General features: G+C 45.8%; 1 protein-coding gene across 3 annotated transcripts in view; it reads left to right on the top strand.

Moving 5' to 3' along the window:
* The first annotated feature begins 1,753 nt into the window (after positions 1-1,753).
* The window catches only part of LOC147100129 (lamin-B3-like), an 85,039-nt gene continuing 59,067 nt past the window's right edge, over positions 1,754-27,725 (top strand). Inside the window, exons 1-4 of one of the 3 annotated variants that reach the window (XR_015073838.1) lie at positions 1,754-2,455; positions 16,615-16,771; positions 16,858-16,983; positions 22,830-23,000. Coding sequence is in view for 2 of the 3 variants with exons in the window: in XM_085968856.1 (XP_085824982.1) it covers positions 2,109-2,455; positions 16,615-16,771; positions 16,858-16,983; positions 22,830-23,000 (801 nt within the window). In the remaining variant the exon portion in view is untranslated. The remainder of the gene's footprint in view (positions 2,456-16,614; positions 16,772-16,857; positions 16,984-22,829; positions 23,001-27,725) is intronic. The other 2 variants (XM_085968856.1, XM_085968854.1) reach the window with 2 other exon arrangements.

Genomic DNA, 27,725 nt, shown 5'->3' with positions numbered 1-27,725 from the left:
GGGACTGCTCCGTGCAACGCCCTCCAGGCCAAGTTCCCAACAGTGGAATGAGTCTACGCTTTTTTAAAAACTTTTGTTTGTTTCACATTTACTGTTTTTTTTTACTGTTTATTTATTTATTTAAAATTTGAACATTTTACAGTAAATCACATTTACAGAGCTCAAGTCTCAGCTCTTTGTACAAAGTCACAAGCCCCTCACCCCTACAAGGCAGGGGGTCCCAGTCTCTACAAGCTTCTTGGCCGTCTTCACTTGTTCATCCAGATAGCGGGTCTCCAGGAATTCACACAGATGAGGGTCGGCGCTCCCAGTGGAGGGTTTGTCCAGATCCGGCAGACTCTGGTTGACATTCTTCTCCATCTGCAGGGCTCTCTGCATCGCCAAGCGGAACCTCTCGCTCTCCCGACCGAACAAGTGGGCTGTAAAGAAGCTTAAAAAACCCTAGATTAATTTTTTTAACTTTTCAAATTAAATTAAAATCACCCCGGCCGGGGTGATGATGTACTCTAGTCCCTGCAGTGCCCATCGGTCATGGAAGGCCTCGAGCGTGCCGGTGGACACTGCGTGCTCCATCTCCAGGGACACCCGGGTGCGAACGTGGTCCCACGGAAGAGAGGCAGGCAGGCAGTCGGGCCGAACGAGACCCCCTCGACCACCCGCTGCCTGGACCCGTTGATGGCCACTTTGGCCAGGCCCCAGTAGTCCCACGACCTGCCCGCTTCCCCTCCGCACCAGGTGACCAAAGATCAGGAGCGTGGGACTGAAGTGCAGCCAAAAAAAAATCAAGGAGCAACCCCCTTCAAATAATGGAAACATAGAAGATAGGAGCAGGAGTAGGCCATTCAGTCCCTCAAGCCTGCTCCGCCATTCAATGAGATCTTGGCTGATCATCCAAACTCAGTACCCTGTCCCTGCCTTCTCCTCTCATATTCAACATATACGTGGAACTATAATATAATTATATATAACTATAACCTACTTAAAACTTTATTGCACGGGATTGCTCCGTGCAACACCCTCCAGGCCAAGTTCCCAATAATGGAATGAGTCTACGCTTTTGATTGGGTGCTTAAACAAATTGTCTGTAAATTAATAAAACTTTAAATAAACCTTAACAAATTAAATTAGAATTTGGTTGTCCGGGTTGATAATGCACTCCAGCCCCCCCTGGCGCCCACCGGTCGTGGAAGTACTCAAGCGTGCCGGCGGACACCGCGTGTTCCATCTCCAGGGCCACCTGGGCGCGAACATGGCCGCGGAAGAGAGGCAGGCAATCGGGCCGGACGACCCCCTCGACTGCCCGCTGCTTGGACCAATTAATGGCTCTCTTAGCCAGGCTCAGGAGCAGGCCCACGAGGAGGTCCTCCAACCTGCCCGCTGCCCGCTCCCCTCCGCACCGGGTGACCGTAGATCAAGAGCGTGGGACTGAAGTGCAGCCAAAAAAAAAAATCAAGGAGCAACCCCCTTCAAATAATGGAAACATAGAAGATAGGAGCAGGAGTAGGCCATTCGGTTCCTCGAGCCTGCTCCGCCATTCAATGAGATCATGGCTGATCATCCAAATTCAGTACCCGGTCCCTGCCTTCTCCTCTCACATTCAATATGTACGTGGAACTATAATATAATAATATAACTAGAACCTACTTAAAACTTTATTGCATGGGACTGCTCTGTGCAACACCCTCCAGGTCAAGTTCCCAGTAGTGGAATGAGTCTACGCTTTCTGGTGGGGTGATTAAACAGATCGATTAATTCATTGTAAATTAATAAAACATGAAGTAAAACTTAAAAAAATGGAATGAGTCGAAAGGTAGATAGGAGAACCGGTCAATCAACGCCTGTGAGACGCTATAAAGTAGCCCAGTCGCAGCTGGCTCGCCTTCCCTTGGTGGATTCAGCCCAGTAGAGGCGCAATCAATGGCTTTCGATGGAAGTGCAGGCGCTGACCTTTCTTAGACATTGTGACTAACAGCTGTTTACTTGGCCATTTAATGCAGATGCACTTGGACTGTGGGTGGCAGAATTGATCCCCCCCTTCCCAAAAAAACGCAATTTGGTTTTTTTTAATCCTTGACAGAGAGAGGAAAACAAAACAAAAAAGCAAGGCAATGGATTTAAGGTCCTCCACCCCGCACCGCCGGCAAGGCTCGGGGCAGAAGCAGAGCCCGACCCGCCTGAGCCGGCTCCAGGAGAAGGAGGAGCTGCAGCAGCTCAACGACCGGCTGGCCGCCTACATCGAGCGGATCCACTGCCTGGAGGGCGAGAAGCAGACACTGCTGCAGCGGCTGGGCGAGTCGCAGGAGGATGCCAGCGCCGAGTTCAGCGCCGCCCGCTGCTTGTACGATAGCGAGCTAGGCAGCGCCCGGCAGCTGGTGAACCGCACGGCCAACGAGCGGGCTCGACTGCGGCTGGAGCTGGACAGCGTCAGCGAGGAGCACCGCCTGTTACAGCAGAGGTAAAAAACCCCCCCCCCCCCCCCCCCCAGCCAGGCTCCTCACTGGGGAGAAAAAAATGTGCATTTATATAGCGCCTTCCACGACCTCTGGGGACCTCCCTTTACAGCCACTTTTTGCAGTCACTGTAATGTAGGAAACAGGGCAGCCAATTTGCAAGATTCTAATGACTAGATCACCTGTTTTTGGTTATGTTGATTGAGGGATAAATATTGGCCAAGGCACCCCGGAGAGAACTTCCCCCTGCTCCTCCTTCGGAGAGTGCCGGGTGGGATCTTTTACGTCCAGCTGAGAGGGCAGATGGGTCCCCTTGGTTTACCCGAAAGACGGCACCTCTGACAGTGCAGCTCTCCCTCAGCACTGCACTGTCAGTGTGGATTTTTATGTTCAAAGTCTCTAGAGAAGGGGCTTGAACCCACAACCTCCTGACTCCGAGGCGAGAGTACTGCCCACTGAGCCGCTACTGCTTCTTCAACCCTTCCCAACAAACCAGTGGGAAACACCTTCATTATTTTCCAGTTGTTGGATGCCTCCAAGAAAAACCATTCCAAAACAAAAGAAAAGTTGCATTTTTATTTTCTCCAATAAATGGTAGGAAATGATATAAGTTGACAATTTATGTAGAGAATCAAACCAATTGTTGTTAGCATTGGCACTCAACCGGTAGAAATGGGATCTCCAACAGGCAGACCTTACAATTCCTAATCCACTTGGAAAAGTAAGCGCATTCATCCTTAACACCTCAAAAGTTTGACTGCTGAGGTCCAAAGAAAAAAGGATTCATATCATAGAAAGTTACAGCATTTCGGCCCATTGTGTCCACGCCGGCCAACAAAGAGCTATCCAGCCTAATCCCACTTCCCAGCTCTCGGTCCGTAGCCCTGCAGGTTAGAGCATCCCAAGTGCACATCCAAGTACTTTTTAAATGTGGTTAGGGTTCCTGCCTCTACCACCCTTTCAGGCAGTGAGTTCCAGACCCCCACAACCCTCTGGGTGAGGTAATGTCAGAAGTGGGATTTGAACCCATGCCCCTAGAAAGGAGCCAAAATTCACCAACCTTTGGTAAGGTAAGGAACAGTCCTTGAGTCTGGTGCCTTAGACCACTTGGCCATCCTGACAACTGTGCACACAGCCTTCATTGACTTTTTTTTAACTTCAAAAAAATTGTCAAGTGATTAACTTCAGCCCATTGCCAGAAAATGAGCTTCTAAAAATCAATGGGATCACATACAATGATTCTTCTAAAGGGTATTCAGTCATGGCCACAGACGGTTTATTCCACAATTACCAAAGTTTGGGAAGTCCTACCTTTAGAAATACCTGCATTGTAGATAGTTCGGGGATTGAGGCTTTAAAGTCATCGAGATATGCAAAACTGAGGTTTTTTTAAGAAGTAAAAGTTTGAGTGGGGATCTAATTCAGATCCATTAGATGCTGAGAGTCATTGCAAATGTGGATAGGTCATTTAACTTGGAGAGTCTTGTGAACTAAAGAAGCACAAAACTACCAACCCCCAAATGAGGGTAGAGACTGGAAGACAGTTTCCCCCCAGAGCAGTAAACGAGGAAAGACTCACAGCAGAATAATTTATCGTCTTTATGAACTCCTTTAAAGAGAAATTAATAAATATGTTTAGAAATTGGGTTTGAAAATATAAGGATGGACACATCAAATATTCTGTGGAACAAAATAATTTACGTGCAGTTAATGCTGTCTGTTGGTGAGTTATCTGCACAGCACAGATGATCATAGATGCAAGGTTTGGTTATTCTGGGAGTTGGAGATATTTCACAGAGCTCTACTTGAAGTTGGATCCAAAATTGGCTCCGTGGCAGTAAGCAAAGGGTAATGATCGGCGGGTGTTTTTGTGACTGGAAGGCAGTGGGGTTCCGCAGGACTCCGTACTAGGTCCCTTGCTTTTTGTGGTATATATCAATGATTTAGAATTCAATGCAGAGGACGTGATTAAGAAGTTTTCAGATGATGCAAAAATTGGCCGTGTGGTTGATAGTGAGGAAGAAAGCTGTAGACTGCAGGAAGATATCAATGGACTGGTCAGGTGAGCAGAAAAGTGGCAAATGGAATTCAATCTGGAGAAGTGTGAGGAAATTCATTTGGGGAGAGCTAACATGGCAAGGGAATACACTATAAATGGCAGGATACTGAGAAGTGTAGAGGAACAGAGGGACCTTGGAGGGCATGTCCACAGATCCCTGAAGGTAGCAGGACAGGTAGATAAGGTGGTTAAGAAGGCATACGGGATACTTTCCTTTATTAGCCAAGGCATAGAATATAAGAGCAGGGAGGTTTTGCTTGAACTGTATAAAATACTAGTTAGGCCATAGCTAGAATACTGTGTACAGTTCTGGTCAGTATTACAGGGAAGATGTGATTGCACTAGAGAGGGTAGAGAGGAGATTTACAAAGATGTTGCCAGGACTGGAGAATTTTAGCTATGAGGAAAGATAGGAGAGGCTGGGGTTGTTTTCTTTTGAACAGAGGAAGCTGAGGGGAGACTTAATTGAGGTGTATAAAATTATGAGCAGCCTAGATAGAGTGGATAGGAAGACACGATGGGCCGAATAGCCTCCTCCTGTGCCGTAAATTTCTATGATTCAATGATCCTATACTGGTTGGTTGCAATCATCAGGAGATTTTTTGTTAGGCAGTGTCCATAATGGGTCAAGTTATGGATAGTCCCTTGGAGAGAATGGCCTTAAATGGTGTATTCTTGTTCAGCACCACACGGATTGCAGCGGTTCAAGAAAGTGGCACGCCACCACCCTCTCGGGGGCAATAAAGGCTGGCCTTGCCAGTGATGCCCACATCCTGTGAATTAATAAAAAAAAGTTTACTCAAAATATGTAAACACCCTTTATTTTCATATAAGTTAAAAATACATGTTCCCTTTCTTCAATTGCCATCATACCAAAATGGACCATTCCTTTAATTCCTCACTAACATTTAACATCTGCTCATGATGTCTACACTATACAAAAATATCTGAATACTATTGCATTGTAATAAATTGTTTTATTATAAATAATCATCCATGCTAACTCTCAGAAAATGCCCCCAAGTAGAGAGTATTCTGCTCCCTTCGGACGGTCTCCTTGCCATTCACCAAGATGATTTTCTGAAGAATTGACACCATCCCTCGGAGCTATTTACCTCCATGTTGACTTTGCTTTTGTGAGCTTTCCACCCATGGCAACACAATGTGCGCTCTCAAATAGTCAAGTCTGGTACACGTTTACCATCTGTTTTACTGTGGGTGACAAGTGCTATTTCACATCATTTGTCAAAAATAACCATTACATAATGTGATGTAGGAGTTAATATAGTTCATGGAATAAACTTAGCGTCATTAATGCAATGTTGGTCATAGCTGAAAACTAACTATTATAATAATAGAGATCTGATATCTCCTAATTGAAAAATCCTTTGGGGATTTTCATGACAACAGTGGTATGTAGTATAATTGTCAATTTGAGAGGGCCTATTAAATTCCATTAGGACTAGTGTAAAATTTGTTCTTTTAAAGCCAACCTCCATCTTACTACCTTCAAGATGGTCTACATAGGAACATAAGAAATAGGAGCAGGAGTTGGCTATTTGGCCCCTCGAGCCTGCTCTGCCATTCAATAAGATCATGGCTGATCTTCTACCTCAACTCCACTTTCCTGCACTATTCCCATATCCCTTGATTCCCTTAATATTCAAAAATCTATCGATCTCTGTCTTGAATATACTCAACGACTGAGCCTCCACAGCCCTCTGGGGCAGAGAATTCCAAAGATTCACCACCCTCTGAGTGAAGAAATTTCTCCTCATCTCAGTCCTAAATGGCCGACCCCTTATTCTGAGACTGTGACCCCTGATTCTAGACTCCCAGCCAGGGGAAACATCCTCCCAGCATCTGCCCTGTCAAGCCCTGTAAGAATTTTGTATGTTTCAATGAGATCACCTCTCATTCTTCTAAACTCTAGAGAATATAGGCCTAGTCTACTCAATCTCTCCTCATATGACAGTCCTGCCATCCCAGGAATCAGTCAGGTGAACCTTCGTTGCACTCCCTCTACGGCAAATATATCCTTCCTTAGGTAAGGAGACCAAAACTGTACACAATACTCAAGGTGTGGTCTCACCAGGGACCTATATAATTGCAGTAAGATGTCTTTACTCTTGTACTCAAATCCTCTTGTAATAAAGGTCTATTACATTCCTTGTATGGGGTGATGTCTGTAGTCTTTGTCTCTCTAGCACTTGCCAAAGATGTGAAGGGGCTAAGTGTTAATTGTTTCATGCACCATGGGAACATCTAAAGGTCCTCCCAGTTGGGAGAGTAATATCCTTTTTTTGAGCAAATGGCCATTTTCAGTACTCCTCGGAACTCATTGGTGATGATTTAGTAAAACCTATCCACTCTACCCTTGTCTAGCACTTAACCTAGCATTGGTGGGTTCAAGACATTTATTGGTAGTGCAGCTTTTGGCTGGAATGGCAGACTGGGAAACTAGAAAGGTCCCAACCTTTGGATGATGGGTTAATGGGTCGGAGCAGTGGGTCATGAAATGGCTGTGTGCCAAGTGCCGATTTTCCCAACTTTTTCCATGTTGTACTTTCTTGGAATACTAGCCAAATTGATGTTTTGTTCTAAATGTACAAAATGATCAAATCCCAAAGAGAAAAAAATGTATTATTTCCATTTGCTAGTCACTCAGTTTACAACTTAAAGTCTTAATTTTCTTAAAAATGTACAGTTTCTAAAATGGATTCTTCCCTCTGCCCCCATTTAAAATTCATTTAATGGAAGCACTTGCTGATGTATGTTCTAATTATGAACCGTAGTCATAGTTCATCCCTGGGTGATAGTCATTTCCTTATTGATCTGTCTGAGGACAGAATGATGTGCTTTAACAAGTGAGAAGACACTCCCTTATATCACAATATTCTTTCTACAAGAAAGCTATAATTATAGACCTTTTGTGGATAATTTAAATTATTCAAAAGGTACTTTAGAGAGACAGAGTGTCATTTAAATAGAAAAGACTCTTTTATTTTGAAATCTAAATTGATGGTAAACAAAGATTGGGAGTCCTTACTTTGAGTTTTAGTTTAAAAAAAAAGTAAGAATCATTGAAAGCCCAAATGTATATAATTTGGTATGAATTTAAGAAAATGGTACTAAGTAATGGTTGTATGTAGTGTAATATATACATAGCCATTGCAACAGGGGGGGTCGGGGGGGGGGGTCAGGTGAGGCTATTGAGCATATTTTTTTTTACTAGTTGTAGTGAATTGCACCAAGAATCAGTTTCTTGTGCAATAAAGAAATCTGTAGTTTAATCACCCACTTTTACTACAGCTGATAACTGTATTCCAGTTATATAAATGATTTGGATACAGGCACGGGAAGAATGATATTGAAGTTTATTGATACCAAATTATAGGCATGGCCAACCGTGAGGAAGAATGCAGGTGGACATGGGCAGGTTCCCAGAATGGGCAGATAAGGTGGCAAATGCAGTTGAATGCAGAGTAATGTGAAGTAGTACATTATTTTGCTAGATATATAAAAAGTGAGATTGCAGGCATAAAAGGCAATGAAATTCTGGATTTCATACATGGGAGCATGAAATATAAAAGCCAAGGAAGCAATATTGAATTTGAACAAGATATTACAGGAAACTCTCGATTTACCGGCACCTAAATAACCGGAAATCGCTGTTAACCGGCAAAATTCAGGAGTAGGTTCAAGTAAGTTTTACTTCATATGTTCCTGGATCTGTGGCTGTGTAACCAGGGTTCCTGCACCTGTTGCTAAGCAACAGGAATACCTGGATCTTGTGGCTGGGGTTCCTGCACCTGTTGCTAAGCAACAGGGAAGCCTAGATTTGTTACTGTTTACGGAGCTCTCGTACCTTTTACTATACCTCTCTGTAATCCGGACTTTTTGATAAACCGACACCACCCCGGTCCCGTCAGTGCCGGATAAAAAAGAGTTTCCTGTAGTTAGGCCAGAGTAGGAATATTCCAGCAAGTATGTAGAAAGTAGGTATTGCTGTAACCTAACTAAAGTGGTTGTCTCAGAGGGTTAAAGTTGGCAGGCTATGGCCTAGAAAGTGGGGCACCAGTCTCGCCAGGGCGCCCCGGAAGACGTCGCGGCCGCCCACCGCAAATTCAGTTTGCGCACCCCAGAGGGAAGCACGGCGCTACTCGAGGCGCCCTGCATCCCTCTTGGGGCGTTGCAACTGAAGTTCGTAGTGCAACGTGCCGCAACGCCCACACTGCGGCACGGCGCGCTGCGGTACTGCAGGCCTTCCTCCCCTTAAAGGGGAGGGGCCTGCTGCTGCGTGCTCGAAGAGCGCGAGTGCCGGCAAAAGAGCCCGGCACCGAGGAGAAGTGCTGGGCTCTTGGGACACAGCCGGCACTCCGCGGGGGGGGGGGGGGGGGGGCGCTCAGGAGGCTGGGGACGGCGGCGCGGAGAGGTGCTGGCAGGCGGCCGGCAAAAAAAATGGCCGCCCCGCACCTCAGCGCCTCTACCGCCACAGGTAGGCCCCCCTGAACCGGTCGCAAATTGCGACCGGCGTTAAAGCAGGGGGCGCTACCAAATTTCGCGATCGGGGTGGTAGCGGGGCGCTGCGCACACTGATGACGTCATCGGTAGTGGCGCAGCGCTAACGGCTAGCACCACCATTAGCGTCCCGCTAAATTTAGCGGGAGGCGTGGCCAGTGGCGCAAAACCTACTAAGTGCCCTCTTTGGGCGCTAACGGGTGGCGCAGCCCACTGAATTTCTAGGCCTATATGTTTATTAGAAAGAAAGACTTGCATTTATAAAGCACCTTTCACAACCTCAGGACGTTCCATGTGCTCTTGACTCAAGGTTGGAACTTGAACCCCCACAACCTTCTGATTCCGAGGTGAGAATGCCACCACTGAGCCATAACTGGCACTGGATTTTTTTTTTTTTTATATAAAGAGATGGGTTCCATTAATGTCACTTCTGTTTCCAGTAAAGTGCTATGGTGGCTGGTAGCTGCCTGTGAACACGAGGGAGTGGAACAATAGCTTTGTCTTCCAAACTTGGGTTGCAGGTCTATCTCTGGAGACGTGAACAATTTTAGATGATCAATTCCTCACCCAACTGAACTCTCTAGATGTAAAGCAAAGTAATTATTTCAATCTTGAACCTGCAGTGCTCCCAGTGGAATGACTGGAAACTTTCGATTTACCGGCACCTAAATAACCGGAGATCTCGGTTAACCGGCAAAATTCAGGAGTAGGTTCAGGTTACTTTTATTACTTTTATTACTCCATTTGTTGCTGTGCAAGCGTGTGGCTGTAGCTGTTGCTAAGCTACAGAGACGCTTGAAACTTGTTCCCATTGTTCTGAAGCTGTTGCTAAGCAACAGGGTTTGTTGCTTTATACGGAGCTCTCAGCTCCGTATCTTTTACTATAGCGTTCGGTTATCCGGAATTTTTGATGAACCGGCACCACGTCGGTCCCGTCCGTGCCGGATAAAAAAAAGTTTCCTGTACAACCATTCCAAAGAAAGCTTAAGGAACCCCTTCAACTGGTAGAATGTAATCAAAATGCCCAATGGCCTCACATAATGTATACAATGGAATTCAGTTGGAATGATTGATTTGGACACCTTTCCATTTCATAATTCTATCTGCAAATTCTTGTGTTTCTATAGGCTGGAGTGCTGTGTCAATGAGACGGTGGAGTGCAACTGGTTTCATGATTTTCATTTTCAGGAAAAACAACAGTACAATACTAAAAACAGCAAATGACAATGCATTAGTCAAAGGTGTCAGTACAGCAAAAGTCTTTACTAACTTTCCTCTGTTGAGTTGATTCCAGAGTGCAGAGAGCAAGGCTTCTAATGTGATGAAATGTGCACCAATCTGCATCAACAACAACAACTTGTATTTATATAGCGCCTCTAATGTAGTAAAACGTCCCAAAGCGCTGCACAGGAGTATTTTAAGACAAAAAATGTGACACCGAGCAACATAAGGATAAATTAGGCCAGGTGACCAAAAGCTTGGTCAAAGAGGTCGGTTTTAAGGAGCGTCTTAAAGGAGGAAAGAGCGGTAGCGAGGCAGAGAGGTTTAGGCAGGAAATTCCAGAACTTAGGGCCTAGGCAACAGAAGGCATCGTGAAACTACTCTCTTTTTTCCCTCATTACCAAGATGTAGCATAGAGTTGATGGATTATTTTCTCCATTTCTCGAGCTGTTGACATAACCAGTGTTTCTTTGTATTTTCCGGTCTCCCTGTCATTTTCATATCTGATTTTCTGGTTTTATTTCATTTGCTAGTCAGTGTCAAGTGGCTTTGCACACAGGGAGTTAAGCCCATGTGCAGTCCCCAAGTGAATTTCTATGTCCACTTTTGTTGGCATGAAGTAAACACGTCACATTGTATTTATATCATCCTGCCTGTGGTGGCGCTGCAGCACCTCCATTAGAGGCATTGGCCTGGAATTTGCGATCTGCAGCGAAGCGCAGGTGTTCACCGCTGGCCCCGAAGTATGCTCTGCACAAGGATCTCGCAGTCCCTGTGTCGAGGACTTCAAGTTTTCCGACCTGCAATTCAATTCAACAGAACTTAATGGGGATCCCCTAGTGTGAGCTGCTGTGACGTCAACAGGCTGTCTAAGCAGCCAATCAAAAGGCAGAATTCTCACACCGTGAACAAGGAAGTGAGTAAACCCTTAAAATTCTAACTTTTTACAATAGAGAGAGCAAAACAAAGATTGGGGCTCTCACATGGGGAAAAGGCAAACAAAAAAAAATGTTTTTTGAAAAGTTTTTTATAAATTTTTAAGTTTTATTAAAATGGACAAATTTCACACTGCACAAAATTAAAATTAACTTTACAGGCCCATAAGTTTTGTTTCGCAGTCAGTACACTTAAAACCTGAGTTACACCTAATCCCTTTGGATCTAACTGTTAGTGGGGAATTTAACAGCGGTGTTATTGCAGAGGAGCCGAATTTTTCGACAGCTTCAATGATTTATGAGATTTCACTGATTGTTCGCTCTGTTTTGGGGGGTGGGGGAGGTGGGGTGGGCACAGCGCAACCTGTTTCAGAGCTGTCAATGACAGACCGCAACTACGGGATTTCCGCTTGAGCCAAATCCCAAAGTTGTGGTCAGTTTCAAAGGCGGAATGACGGTGAACGCTGCCAGTTCGCCATCAACCCGACCGCAAACTCCAGGCCAATATGTCATTACAGTGTGACAAGTTTACATAGGCAGCTTCCATTATAAATATGGACATAGGAATTTATAATGGGAGGGTGGGGTTGACAGGAAATGCGTGTAGATGTAATGGGCCGTAATTTGCAGCCCCTATGGGTCCATACGAGGTGTGCACACACCCGTAGGGGCCGCACAAGTTCCGGGTTTAGGCATGCGCTAAAACCCGGAACTTGTGATCTGTCAAGAATTGTCGTGACCGACCCAACGCATCCCCGGGAAAAGGGCATCTGCGGGTGGAGAGTTGCCCAACTTCTACCCAGCGAATGCCTGTGAAATTACGCCTGGTAAAAGCAGGCCAGCTTTTACCAGGTGTAATTTATAGTTTTTAAAAAACAGAAAAATAAAATGTTATCAATAATTTATACATTCAAACACCCGTGAAATAAGGTAAGTTTATTTTTAGCCTCTTTAAAACATGTACATTTTTTTTTAAATTAAATTTTTGTTTTAAATATTTAATTAAATGCCATTTTAATTAATTTTAAATATGTAATGTTTTTATTTATTTGAAGTCTAGGTGTATTTTTTGGGGTATTCCTGTTCATACTACGGAACCCTCATAAGTATGAATGAGGATTCTCTTCTGTCATTCGTTGGTTCGGCCCACGTGATCCCGGGGCGCTCGCGATCCGCCTGCGCCTCGGATACGTGGGCCTCTGCCCGCCGGTACCCGGGGAGGCCCAGGACCGCGAGTCTCCATGGATCCCAAGGCCCCAGGTACGCGGGCATTTTATTTGCGGATCGGAGGCATTTCCCCGCGGGAAGCCTCTGACCGCAAATTCAAGGCCCGTGTTTTTAATCTTTTAATAGATGTGTCTGAGTTTGAGCTTATAATTCTCAGCATGTCTCGGATTTGCCAGCTCAACATTCTAGTTGCTGATGGGATTTTGTCATCCATATGAGGTGCAGTTTTACTATTTTCACCAAGAACTGTAAACCCAAATTTACGTAAGTAGCTTGTGACATGTCTACTAAACTGCTCCCCAAGCAATAACCATTGTGTCCTTCTGCCTCTAGTTGGTTAAAATTCATAGCAACATAAGAAATAGGAGCAGGCTTACGCCATTCAATGAGATCATGGCTGACCTGATCTTGGCCTCAACTCCACTTTCCCGCCCGCTCCCCATAACCCTCGACTCCCCTGTAGCTCAAATATCTGTCTATCTCCGCCTTGAATATATTCACTGACTCCGCCTCCACAGCTCTCTGGGGTAGAGAATTCCAAAGATTCACGACCCTCTGAGAGAAGAAATTCCTCCTCATCTCGGTTTTAAATGGGCGACCCCTTATTCTGAAACTGTGACCCCTAGTTCTAGATTCCCCCACGAGGGGAAACATCCTCTCGGCATCCACCCTGTCAAGCCCCCTGTTTCAATAAGATCACACCTCATTCTTCTAAACTCCAATGAGTATAAGCTCAACCTTTCCCCATAAGACAACCCCTTCATCCCAGGAATCAACCTCGTGAACCTTCTCTGAACTGCCTCCAATGCAAATATATCCCTCCTTAAATAAGGAGACCAAAACTGTACGCAGTACTCCAGGTGTGGTTTCACCAACGCCCTGTACAGTTGTAGCAAGACTTCCCTACTTTTATGCTCCATCCCCCTTGCAATAAAGGCCGACATTCCATTTGCCTTCCTAATTACTTGCTGTACCTGCATGCTAACTTTTTGTGTTTCATGTACGAGGACCCCCAGACCCCTCTGTACCGCAGCATTCTGTAGTCTCTCTCCATTTAAATAATATTTTGCATTTCTATTCTATTTTGCTGGGAAGAGAGTCAGAATTTTTGTAGAAAACTTATCTGACCCCCTTAGTCCAGTTGCTGTTTCAGGCTTGTATTTGCCACTTGTACATATGTCAATGTAAATTCTTTAAAGTTAATTTTTTTTTAAAGTTTCAAGTACCGCACAAGAAGTATATTTTGCATAACTTTAAACTGTATTTACTTGTGTTATTTTTCCTGTAGCATGTTGGCATTAAATGCAAAATGGATTGAAGCTATCGCAACTATGCTCGCTAGCAATAAGTAAAGCAAATCAGAGGTTGGGATGTATTAAAAGTTCAATATTGAGTTGAAGTTGTGAGGTAATCCTGCCTCTTTATAAATCATTGGTGCGACTGCACTTGGAATACAGTTCTGGTTGCCACAGTGCAACAAAGAATATTGCACCAATTGAAAGGATACAGAAGAGAGCAACCAGAATGATGGAGGGGTTATGAGAAGGGATTATGTAAATTGGACATGTTCTGACTGGGAAAGAGAAGGTTGCAAGGTGCTATGATTCCTATTTTTAGCATTCTAAATGGACGAGATAATGCAGACCTTGATGAGCTGTTTCACCTTATCCAGAACAGTAGATCCAGAGGACAGGGCCGCGACTGGGACACCATTACTTGAGGGTTGTAAATACAAAACTAATCTGTGGAAAATATTTCAGTGGGCGAGTGGTCAGTCTCCCTAGGGAGATGGTGGAAGCAGTTAATATTGATTGGTTCAAATGCAAACTCTTTCAGAAAATAACATTTTGGGTTACAGTGTATGAGTAATTTTCTGCCAGCCATCGGGCGGGACTGGCCGTCGGGACCCTAATCACCAATTATTGGCATGTTTAATGCCATTTTAAGGGGCCCTTGCTATTTTCAAGGGTTCCCCACGCTAAACACGCCTGCGGGGAACCCCGCTGATGAAACCTGGCGTGAAGCTTGCCGGCTTGCTTGCTCTCAGCTGCAGGTCATTCGGGAAAGCTGCGATTTAATCGGAGAGCATTTGTATGTTGAAGGACCTTGTTGTTACAGGTTTGGGGCTACTTCTTCAAGGCTTAGGCACAGCTGTGGAAGGTTGGAGCCTCACACACTTCTCCAATGTGATCTCCTGGGAAGCCCCTCTCGCCACCCTCACTCAGCGCTTCCTCAGTGGAGGCATCTACCAGAAGCATGGGACGCCTTTTTTCCCTTCCCTTCTTGCCATTAAAGGATCTCCAGCAGCAGAGGCAGCAGCAGCAGCAGAACCAGGAACAGCAGGGTCAGCAACAGGAGCACCAGGCTGCTGCTCACTCACCTGAAGCTGCACAGGCCAGAAAGGGCCAGCGCTTGGAAGTGGCTTGAGAGCACCTTGCTGTGCTTTAGGGGGCCATGGGGACCAGTATCTGCACTGGCAGTCCTACTCAGAAGGACTTCCATGAAGGTCTGGTTTCTCTGTTCAATAGATGGCCATCGCTCCTCAAGAGATGTCATTCTCTTATGAGCACTCACCATGTTTTCCGTACCCTGGCGACTTATCTCCTCCATGGAGGTTGCCAACCTTTCCATGGTGATGTGTTCATGCGCCAAGACACCAAGACTCTACAAAGGCTCTGCTCATGGTCGCTATGGACTCGTCCATTCGCTCCACACTCGCAGCGACCTTGGACACAAAACCTGCCAGAGACTCCTGCATCTGTGCATGGAGATCCATCACCTCTTCTCTTGCGGATGGACCCAGAGGCAGAGGGTTGACATGCAGCGCAGCTGAGCTGAGCTGGCAGAGTCCTGCGCCCTCTGACGAGGACTCTCCACTGCTGTCCCTGTCTCCATAATCTGCTGAGGCTCGCCTTTTGAGCTGTGAAGTACCAGGTGACGACACTACTCTATGTCCTGAAGGTCCCCACGAGGTGTGTGTCTGCGCTGGTGTTGGGTGCGCTTACTTCTGCTGTCGCTGCGCCCTCAGAGGTTGGAGCTTCCTCTGAGGAGTCTGGCTGCACAGCCTCTTCCTCCTCCACAGTGAGGAGTAGAGGAAGGAGTTAGAGATGTGATGCCAAGGTTACATGCACATTCGAGTTGACATCTGCTGACACCTGCATCCATGCAGCCTTGGTCTCAGTGGGAGGCCTCTTCCTGCTTGACCTAGGGAAGAGGACCTCCCTGTGGGCCCTAGCCCCATCCAATAATGTCTGCAGTGAAGCTTCGTCGAATTTGACAGCAGCTCGGGGTCTGGCACTGGCCACAGCTGCTCCAGGCTCCTCTGCCATCCTGTATGGTTCGTTTGGAAGCCAACAGAGGAAGCAGTGCTTGCTGTGGACCTTGAAAGCACCATGAATGATGACATCATACTGTGGGCTTCCTGACTGGAAATGGACAATTAGCAAGGTTGCCCACACGCTGGAAATTAATTGGCCACTTGAGGGAAAATTGCGTGCAGCTGGCTGACCCATTTTTTTGTGGGTCAGAACCCCACATTCGGGGGAATCCGACCATTTCCCACGGAATCCACAAAATCAGGCCCATGATGTGTGGTGAGTGTACTGTGCTCGAGAGGAGCGGGTGACTTTGGACCTATGGTTCCAAAGCTCTCCACCACTGGAAGTTTCCTCACCTCATGTCTGGGACAGTTGTAAACTAATTGATAGAGATTGATCACTGTGATTGGCCAACAACTCTGTTATCATTATATTACTCATGACTAACTAGTTGGACCTATACGATAGCATACGATACGATTTGAAAAAGGGTTAGACCTGAAACGTTGACTCTATTTTCTCTCCACGGATGTTGCCTGGCCTGCTGAGTTTTTCCTGCATTTTCTGTTGTTATCATAGTTGGACCTATAATTCTTTAAGGGAGCAAATTCTAGATGCATCACTGATCTAATCTTGGATTTCTGCTGCCTGGTGTTTTTTTTTAAGTAATTGTAAGAAACATAAAAAATTGAGGAGGTGTGCTTTGCTTTGCAAGTCCTTTGCTTTAATATCTTTTTTTGGTATAAATCCACCTAAAAGCAGCAGGTGTGTTTTGATTTAAATATATCAAATTTTAAATCTAGTAGAATAAACAAAATCCAGTCCAAGTAGAAATAATTGAACTGAAAATCCATTGAACTGTGAGTAATGTTGTATTCTTTCAGAAATGCAAACAAGGAATCTGAGTTGCAATCTGCTTTGGCCCAGTTGAAAGACCTGAAAGCGTCACTGAATTCCAAAGAGGCTCAGTTGGCGACAGCTCTGAGTGAGAAGAGGAACTTGGAGAATGATCTCTCCGAACTCAGAGTTCAGCTTGCAGAAGTAAGCATGTTGTACCAGCAACCTTGATCCCTCCTCGCCTCAAAAAAAAAGTTGATTCTTGTGTTATCTTTTCATTTTTCCTTCAGATTAATTCGACTGCCAACGCTGCCAAAACGCAACTACACGATGAAATGCTACAAAGATGTGACTTGGCAAACAGAGCACAAACGTTGCAGGAAAAGTTAGATTTCCAGAAAAACCTCCATGAGAATGTATGTATCTGATGTGTACAGCAGTTACAACTGTTTTGTACTAGATCCCTTGATGGGGTGAACTCGAGCCTGTTTTACATTGATCAGCGGCACTGGCTGTGTTTAAAGAGCTTGAAGGTGTGCTAAATTCTAGAGTGGCTCGGTTGGCTAGAATCTCCTACCTCATTTATGTTACAGAAGTACTTTTGAACTATAACCCGATTTCCTTGCTGCCCATTTTATATTAGGCATTCAAGCCTGCGCTGTCAGTACAAAGTCCTGGACAGAATTTTGTCAATCAGATAGGACCTTTCCAGTGACATATTGATACCTGTACAAGCCTGCATTGGTGAATGTCTGAGAGGCTTGCGGCCAGGTGTGAGATGGGGGACCTGATCCAAATATCTTCTTTGTCCGCATCTGTTTCCCTTTGTGACCGGCAACCAGCTGTTGGAAGCACCTAGTGAAGCCCCTTCCTGAGGAGGGTTCTAGTGCATCTGTGGGCAAAGTTGCTGGGTCAGTTACTTTGTTCTTGATGTCCTAAGCAACCTTCTAAGGCAAAAGGGGTATTCATTTCAAATATAACTGAATCTGCGACATCAGTGAAAGATAAGTTGGTCTAAAGGTCATATATATTATGGAATGTAAATTTAGCAGGAATAATAAATTAGGTCTTGTAAAGGAATTTAAACCAGGTTATACGTATCAGGAAGAATTGAACAAGCTGGGGCTCTTTTCTCTAGATAAGAGCAGGCTGAGGTATGATCTGATTGAGGTCTTTACCCGGTACCCGTGGATTGGAGGGTAGCTAATGTTACCCCAATATTTAAAAAGGGGGGTAGAGAGAAAGCAGGGAATTATAGACCAGTAAGCCTTACATCGGTTGTGGGCAGAATGCTAGAGTCCATTATTAAGGATAAAATAGCGGAGCACTTGACAAATGGGGAAAGGATCGGACAGAGTCAACATGGATTTACAAAGGGTAAATCGTGTTTGACTAATCTGCTGGAATTTTTTGAGGAAGTAACTGGTAAAATAGATGGGGGAGAGCCAGTGGATGTGGTGTACCTTGACTTCCAGAAAGCCTTCGATAAGGTTCCACACAAAAGATTATCATGCAAAATTAAGGCTCATGGGATTGGGGGCAAAGTATTAACGTGGATAGAGAACTGGCTGGCGGATAGAAAACAGAGAGTTGGAATAAACGGCTCGTTTTCGGAGTGGCAGGCAGTGACCAGCGGGGTGCCGCAAGGATCTGTCCTGGGACCCCAGCTGTTCACAATATATATAAATGATCTGGATCAGGGAATTGGATGCAATATTTCCAAATTCGCTGACGACACTAAACTAGGAGGAGGGGTGGGCTCTGATGAGGATGTCAGGAGGCTACAGTGCGATTTGGACAGGTTGGGGGAATGGGCGGATACGTGGCAGATGCACTATAATGTGGATAAATGCGAGGTTATCCACTTTGGGGGTAAAAACAGGAGGGTAGATTATTATCTAAACGGCAATAGATTGGGAGATGGGGAAGTGCAGAGGGACCTGGGTGTTCTTGTGCACCAGTCACTGAAGGAGAGCATGCAGGTGCAACAGGCGATTAAGAAGGCAAATGGTATGTTGGCCTTCATATCAAGGGGGTTCGAGTATAGGAATAGGGACACCTTACTACAGCTGTACAAGGTGCTGGTGAGACCGCATCTGGAGTATTGTGTACAGTTTTGGTCGCCCCATCTGCGGAAGGATGTTCTTGCCATGGAAAGAGTGCAACGGCGATTCACCAGGCTGATACCTGGAATGGCGGGAATGACCTACGAAGAGAGATTAAATAGTTTGGGCTTGTACTCACTGGAGTTTAGAAGATTGAGAGGGGATCTCATCGAAACATATAAAATGATGGCAGGCCTGGACAGGCTGAATTCAGAGAGAATGTTTCCAATGGCCGGGGAGCACAGAACCAGGGGCCACAGTCTAAAAATAGCGGGCAAATCATTTAAAACAGCGATGAGGAAGAATTTCTTCACTCAAAGAGTGGTGAGCCTGTGGAATTCCCTGCCACAGAGGGCTGCGAAGGCTAATTCAATAAATATTTTCAAGAGAGAATTGGATATATTTCTGAAGGCTAAGGGGATTAAGGGTTACGGAGAAAAGGCGGGGACGGGGTACTGAACTGGTAAGATCAGCTATGATCTCAGACGAGGATCAGCCATGATCTCATTGAATGGCGGAGCAGGCTCGAAGGGCCGAATGGCCTACTCCTGTTCCTATCTCTATGTTTCTATGTTTCTATTATGAAGGGGTTCAATAGGGCAGACATCAAGATGTTGTTTCCACTTGCGGGTGAGACCAGAACTAGGGGGCCATAAATATAAGATAGTCACTTGTTGGGCCGAATGGTCTGTTGCTGTGCTGTAAATACTTTGTTACTTTGTTATTTTATTGTTACATGCCTGCACGCAGCATAAGAAATAAAACAAGTGAGTTAGAAGCATAAGTTCAGTTTAAAGGCTATGATGTAGTGGCCATTACAGACACCTGGCTATCAGCTTGGCATCTGGGAGTATATATTCCAGGCTATAAGATCTTTGGAAAGGAGATGGAGGAATAATATTGATAAAAAAAACAATTACAACAGTAGAAAGAAAGGATTTCAGTAAGGCTGAACAGGCAATGTAAACCATATGGGTATAAGTAAGGAACAGCAAAGGATACAAGACTCTGGTAGCAGTTGTCTAAGAGCATAAGAAATCGGAGCAGGAGTAGGCCATTTGAACCTGCTCCGCCATTCAATAAGATCATGGCTGATCTTCTACCTCAACTCCACTTCCCTGCACTATCCCCATATCCCTCGATTCCCTTAATATTCAAAAATCTATCGATCTCTGTCTTGAATATACTCAACGACTGCATCCACAGCCCTCTGGGGTAGAGAATTCCAAAGATTCACCACCCGCTGGGGTTGTTTTCCTTGGAGCAGAGAAGGCTGAGGGGGGACCTGATTGAGGTGTACAAAATTATGAGGGGCATAGATAGGGTAGATAGAAAGGAACTTTTCCCCTTAGTAGAGGGGTCAATAACAAGGGGGCATAGATTCAAGGTAAGGGGCAGGAGGTTTAGAGGGGATTTGAGGAAAAACTTTTTCACCCAGAGGGTGGTTGGAATCTGGAACTCACTGCCTGAAAGGGTAGTAGAGGCAGGAACCCTCACAACATTCAAGAAGCATTTGACTGAGCACTTGAAATGCCATAGCATACAAGGCTACGGACCAAGTGCTGGAAAATGGGATTAGATTAGACATATTCTCTAGTTTCACTCCTATCTCCCCTCATGCCCTCTCAAAGCTCACCTTGTTCATGAGGCCGACCACCTGCTCCCTCGACTCTATTCCAACTAAACTGCTGACCACCCAACCTCCCTTCCTGGCCCCCAAGTTAGCTGATATTGTTAATGGTTCTCCTCGGGTACTGTCCCACTCTCCTTCAAATCTGCCGTCATCACCCCTCTCCTCAAAAAAACCAACCTTTGAGCCCTCCGTCATTGAAAACTATCGCCCCCATCTCCAACTTCCTTTTTTTCTCCAGAGTCTTTGAACATGTTGTCGCCTCCCAAATCCATGCCCATCTTTCCCAGAACTCTTTGTTTGAATCCCTCCAGCCAGGTTTCCGCCCCCACCACAGTACCAAAACGACTCTTGCCAAGGTTACAAAGGACATCCTAATTGACTGTGACAAAGGTAAACTATATCCCTCCTTGTTCTTCTCGACCTGCCTGCAGCCTTTGACATGATTGACCACACAATTCTGTCCCAACGCCCCTCCACCGTTGTCCAGCTGGATGGGACTGCACTCGCCTGGTTCCATTCCTATCTTTCCAGCCGAAGCCACAGAATCACCTGCAATAGCTTCTCTTCCAGCTCCTGTGCCGTTGCATCTGGTGCCCCCCAAGGATCAATCCTTGGTCCCCTCTATTTCCCATCTATATGCTGCCCATCGGTAACATCACCCGACGACACAGCGTCAGTTTCCACATGTACGCTGACGATACCCAGCTCTACCTCTCCTCCACCTGTCCCAACCCCTCCATTGTCTCTGAACTGTCAGACTGCTTGTCTGACATCCAGCACTGGATAAGCAAAAAATTTCCTCCAATTAAATACCGGGAAGACCAAAGCCATTGTCTTCGGTCCACGCCACAAACTCCGTTCCCAAGTCACCTATTCCATCTCTCTCCCTGGCAACTGTCTGAGGCTGACCCAGTCTGTTTGCAAACTTGGTGTTATATTTGATCACGAGATGAGCTTCCTACCACAGATCTGCCCCATCCCTAAGACCGCCCATTTCCACCTACGTAACATCGCTCGTCTCTGCCCTTGCCTCAGCTTATCTGCTGCTGAAACCCATATCCATGCCTTTTTTACCTCTAGACTTGACTATTCCAATGCACTCCTGGCTGGCCTCCCACGTTCTACCCTACGTAAACTTGAGGTCATACAAAACTCGGCTTCCCTTGTCCTAACTCGCGCCAAGTCCTGTTTACCCATCACCCCTGTGCTCGCTGACCCACAGTGGCTCCTGGTTAAGCAATGCCTCAATTTTAAAATTCTCATCCTTGTTTTCAAATTCCTCCATGGCCTCGTCTCTCCCTATCTCTGTAACCTCCTCCAGCCACCGCCCCCAACCCCCGAGAGATCTGCGCTCCTCTAATTCTGGCCTCTTGCGCGTCCCTGATTTTAATCACTCCCCCATTGGTGGCTGTGCCTTCAGCTGCCAAGTCCCTAAGCTCTGGAATTCCCTCCCTAAGTGGTTGGGCACTGTATATTAAGGAAAAGGGAGCTGTAAAGGGGAATGTAGGCCCATTAATGACAGATGCAGATGAGACTATAATGGGCAATAAACAAATGCCAGTCGTGTTAAATGAATATTTTGCATCCCTCTTCACAGTAGAGGAAGAGGATAAGAAACCTGTGGTACAGGGTGTCAAAGGGGGAAGTTACTGGATTTAATATAAATAAGAAAATGGTAATGGAAAAATATTGGGACTTAAGACAGACTATTCTCTGGGACCTGATGGTTTCCACCCTGGGGGATTAAAAGAAATAGGAAAGGAAATTGCAGATACGTTAGTCATTATGTTCCAAAGTTCTCCAGATTCGGGAATTGTGCCTTTTGGATTGGAAAATTGTACTCCATTATTTAAAAAGTGATGGATGGAGAAATCAGGAACCTACAGACTCATCAGTTTAACGCCAGTTGTGGGGAAGGGCAGGTCATATCTGACTAATCTAGTTGCATTTTTTGAGGAGGTCACTAACATGGTGGATAAGGGAGTGTCGATGGATATTGAGCAGAATGGGCCTAAAAATTAGAGGTGATCTCATTGAAACGTATAAAATTCTTACAGGGATTGACAGGGTAGCTGCTGAGAGGCTGTTTCATCTGGCTGGGGAGTCTAGAACTAGGAGCCAAAGTCTCAGGATAAAAGGTCGGCCATTTACGACTGAGATGAGAAGAAATTTCTTCACACAGAGGGTGGTGAATCTTTGGAATTCTCTACCCCAGAGGGCTGTGGAGGCTCGTCGTTGAGTCTATTCTAGACAGAGATCGATAGATTTTTGGACACTAATGGAATCGAGGGATACGGGGGTCGGGCAGGAAAGTGGAGTTGAGGTCGAAGATCAGCCATAATCTTATTGAATGGCGGAGCAGGCTCGAGGGGCCGAATGGTCTACTCCTGCTCCTAATTCTTGTATTCTTATGTTGTCTATATGGACTTTCAGAAGGCATTTGATAAGGTTCCACACAAGAGAGGCCGAATCCAATGAGCTGTTTGAGTATTCTCTAACCTTGCGTTAATGTTTGTTCATGTAGGAAATTGAGGAAACCAAGCGGCATCATAAAGTTAGAATTGAGGAATTCGAGTCTGTTCATCAAAAGGACTACGAGCACAAAGTAGCTGAGATACTTCAGCAGCTAAGGGACGATCAATACGAACAAATCAAACAGTACAGGGAGGAACTGGAAACAAACTTTCATGCCAAGGTAAGTTGTACTGTCTCTCAAATTCTGTACAATTGTTTAACACTCAGAATACTAATCACTGCTTGTACTGACCATATGGAGTTATTGCTCACAGCAATGTGGAGAAAATAACTGCCCTGTGATGCAAGATACATTAACTAACTAGAATTAGTTAGCATGCAAATAATTAGGCAAAACATATCAAGTAAACTGATATAATGTATAAATATAGTATAGCGGGTTTTTTGGAGGTGCTTAATTTATGCTCGTCTTGCCAGGATTTATCATTCTATCACTAGCCTTGTGAGAAATTCTAAACACAGCATGCATTTCTATTCTGTAGTGCTCCTCCTGTACTGGGAGACTTCTTTGTGTGACTTGCAGGGCGGAGAAGAAAACAGTGGAGCAGAATCCAGAGGGAAGAAGGGGATGATGGAAAGGTTGAGGGCGGATGGAACGGCTGAAGAGTAGGCTTTAAAAAAATAAAAAAAATTTTTTTAATTGGATGGGATTGTGGGAGGGCGTTCCAGAGGTTGGGATTCAGTGGCTGAAAGGAAGATCACTGAAGATGGAGGGGGGAACAAGGTGTTACGCAGTGTCTGGAAGTATGAGGGGAGATATGTGGCAGATGTAGGATGGTTAAGGCGACAGAGGAATTGGAAAATGACTCGAGGATCTTAAAAACAATTTTGCTAGATTATGAGGGGTCAATGGAGCTTAGCAAGGACAGGGGTGATGAGAGTGTGGAACTCTGTGTGAAGGTTGTAAACACAGCTCACAACAGTCCAAGTTAAACAGCGAAGCAAGATAGTCATTCGAAATGCCTAGATCTAGAGGTAATGATGTGAATTGGGGTTTCAGTGAAAGAGGGGGAGAGGTAGAAGTGGAAGCAGGTGATATTTTATGGATATAGAAGGAAACATTTCCTGTTGGAGTATTGTAAAAATTATTGCTGTCAAAAATAAACTGATACAAGGCCCAAGAAGATCTCACCAGTCACTAAATGATGTGTGAAATTGTGGTGCTCAATACTCTGTGTTGTAGACCACAGCTTCTTATCTGTAATTCTGCACATAATTAGTTCCAACCTTGGTTGTGCTGTCAGGAGGAAGTCCTGAGCAGAGGCTAGATACTTCTTTATAGATGAGGAGGGCAAGTCATTGGGAGAGAAGTAGGAAGACACTAGGTCTGGGAACAGAATTAGAGTCCAGGAGTGAGAGCTGAAAGCTTCACTGTCAGTGGTGGAGCAGAGGTAGGTGGGACGCAGAATAGAGGATGGGATGGAGGAGATTGCAGAGGTAGAGCAGAAAGAGGTCCTGGAGGGGTTTGTAAACTCGGACAGGGTGCTAGCTGAGCGAGACAGTACTGTATAGGATGGGCGTAGCAGAGTTGTTGTTGAGGAGGTGCAATAGAGGTGTGGCAGTCCTCAGAGTCACAGAAATCACAGAAACCACACAGTGCAGATAAAGGCCATTTCGGCCCATCGAGCCTGCACTGACACATATCCCACCCGATCCCCGTAACCCCTACACCAACACATATCCCACCCTATCCCCGTAACCCCACGTATTTAATCCCCCTAACACTAAGGGTCAATTTATCATAGCCAATCAACCTAACCCGCACATCTTTGGACTGTGGGAGGAAACCGGAGCACCCGGAGTAAACCCACGCAAACACGGGGAGAATGTGCAAACTCCACACAGACAGTCGCCCGAGGCCGGATTCGAACCCGGGTCCCTGGCGCTGTGAGGCAACAGTGCTAACCACTATCAGTTAGATTAGAAACATCTCTACATTATGGGGGAGAAATTCAGTTGGCTGCGCCACCCGTTAGCGCCTTAAGAGGGCACTAAGTGGGTCGCAAGCCAACTGGCGCCCGGGCGCGGCACGGTCCACACCTCCCGCTAAATTCTGCGGGACGCTAGTGGTGGCGCTAGCCATTAGCGCTGCGCTGCTACCGATGTCATCGGTGTGCGCAGCGCCCTGCTAACGCCCCAGCCGCGATATTTGGAAGCGCCCCCTGATTTACCGCCGGACGCTATGTCCAACCGGTTCAGGGGGGCCTACTTGCGGCCGGGGAGGCGCAAATTAAAGGCAAGGTGCGTGGCGGCCATTTTTGTTGTTGGCCACCTGCCTGCGCTCCCGTCCCTGGCCTCCTGAAACCACCCCCCCCCCCCCCGCGGAGTGCCAGCTGCGTTCCAAGAGCCCGGCACTTCTCCTCGGTGCCGGGCTCTTTTGGCTGCACTCGCGATCCTCGGGGGCCCAGCTGGGCCCCTGATCGCGCTGCACAGGGCCCCTCCCCTTTAAGAAGGGGAAGAAGGCCTGCAATACCGCAGCGCGACGTCACGCTGCGGCATGTTACACCACGATATTCAGTCGCAGCGCCCCAAGAGGGATGTGGGGCGCTTCCAGTAGCGCTGTTCTTCCCTTTGGGGCGCTACCACTCAATTTCCGGCGGGCGGCCGCGAATGCTTCCGGGGCGCTACTTTTAGCGCCCTGGCGAGGCTGGCGCCCCAAATGGGGCTATAGTCAATTTCTCCCCCTATATATTTATTAGAAATTTATATCTCGTCAATATTGTAACAAATTTAAAAGTGGCCTCCTGGTCCTGAGGGAAGTGGCCGCGCAAAGACTTGCTTCCGAAGAATCTAGAGTTTGGGCGTATCACAATGGAAGACCCAAGTGAGGTGTTAAAAACCAACATGTCGAACAGGAACATAAAATATTGATTAAACCCTGTGCCTTTGTAAAAGTAACATCAAATAAGACAGGAAACATGATTAAATATGCAGCCAATTGAGATAGCCAGAAAACAAGTAAACACACAGTTAAAGTGGTTTTGATTTACACAGTAAATATGATGCCAACAAGGACACTTTGAAGATATGACTTCAATAGATACACCAAGCAATTGCATTGTGTTTGTATTGAACTTGGAGAAGAAGGGGAGTCACAATGTCTGCAAAAAACCAGTAAAGCCAATATTAAGAATTGAATGAAGAATCTTCATTAAGAATGGCATCAAACAGAAACCATTGCTGTCATTGTTTTTACAATGGTTTTTGGAACACTTAAAGGTCGAGAAATAATTATGCATGCAATAGTTGAATTGACAGTAAGATAGAAAGCATTCAAAAGAGGTACAGGTAGACTATCCTTTATCCGAACTTCCGAAAACCTCTAAAAGCCGAAAGTTTTTTCGTTCAGCGTATGTCGTGCGCACGACATGACCAGAGTGGCGCACGACTTACGCTGAGCAGGGCAGAGGGTCACAGAGTTCCCTCCTGGGTAGGAGATTGCAGGCCGAGCCGGGCAGTGTGAAGGAGGTACCGGGAGAGTGAACCCAACAATACAGCGGCCCGTCCGATAGCTGCAGCGGCCTGTCTGATATTCTTTTCTCCCCCCGACCCGACCTGAACCGAACCGCGGCCCGTCCGATATTCTTTTCTCTCCCCCCCCCCCCCCCACCCGACCCGACCCCCCCCCGACCCGAACCGCGGCCCGTCCAATATTCTTTTCTACCCCTGACCCCCCCCCCGAACCGTGGCCCGTCCAATATTTCTTTCCTCCCCCACCCCCCCCCCACCCGACCTGATTTGCGGGCCAGCTTAGTAGGAGTCAGCCGATATCCGGCTTTCCAGAGAAGCAGGAAGGGGAATGAGACACGGAACCGTCGCAAGAGGTAGCCTGAACTTTTAAAATTTATATTAAATACAAATTTCCCAGTCTTATAATAATACCTTCTGAAATCCGAAAACCGAAACTCAGCTGGTCCCAAGGCTTTCGGATAAGGGATAGTGTACCTGTATCAATAAAGACAATTAGCTGACATCAGCAGAGTACATCAAAGAAGAAACCACTGCCAAAAGGGTATAAAAATAAGACATTTTTAACAGAAAGTCAGAACACGCTGAACGGGCAAAGCATCTCTCAACTTTCCAGAGGCATCTCTGTGTCTTTAACTATGAGTCTCGGGAAGTCAAAGTGATTGATTTTGGTGGATGTTCTGGATTTAGAAATAAGTAAGAAATGTAACGAAGTAAAGATTTGAAAATAAGGATCTCTGAGAAATAAGGAATGTAAGCTAATTGTATTTTGAATTGTTAATGTTGCGACTGATTCAACAGATGTTAACTGAATGTCGGCTCTTAAATAAAACTATATTTTTAGAATTGTCTCAGAGTAATTCTGTATAAACTCGCGAACCCACAAATTCTGTACACTCTTTTGTAAGGAGTTGCAGAATTCTGGGGGGTATTCCGGACCCTCATAATATCCGGAAAGTTACAGTCTAGTTCAATTTATTAAAAGTACTATCTGGAGGACGGTAACATCTTCAGTCGTTCCGTTCCTTTAGGGAGAGATAGTCTGAACCTTTAGACCCATTGAAGCGTTTTATGGAATTCGGCTATCTCTAACTTAAGTTGAAGCTGAACGTCTGGGGAATACGCCTGATCTGGGATAGCCCCAAAAGGACTAGGACTGTAATTATCCCTTCAGTGCATTGATATTGATTGCATGTAGTCAGCCATGTGCTATCTGTTATGGTACATTATGATATGGGGTCGCCTTGCAGTGACGTCAGCTGTGCAATTGGGAGGTTTGCTGGACCTGTGAATTCTTCCTGTCATAGAATCATAGAAATTTACGGCACAGAAGGAGGCCATTCGACCCATCATGTCTGTACTGTCATCAGTACAGCATCAGTTACTTTCTATATATTTAATGAATGTCTTCTGTGGC

Source organism: Somniosus microcephalus, chromosome 27, assembly GCF_052327205.1.
Source record: "Somniosus microcephalus isolate GS21.2 chromosome 27, FLI_Smic_1.0, whole genome shotgun sequence".
In the NCBI taxonomy this organism is placed as follows: Eukaryota; Metazoa; Chordata; class Chondrichthyes; order Squaliformes; family Somniosidae; genus Somniosus; species Somniosus microcephalus.
Note: the sequence above shows the minus strand (reverse complement) of the source record. Positions and strands in the feature narration are given on the sequence as shown.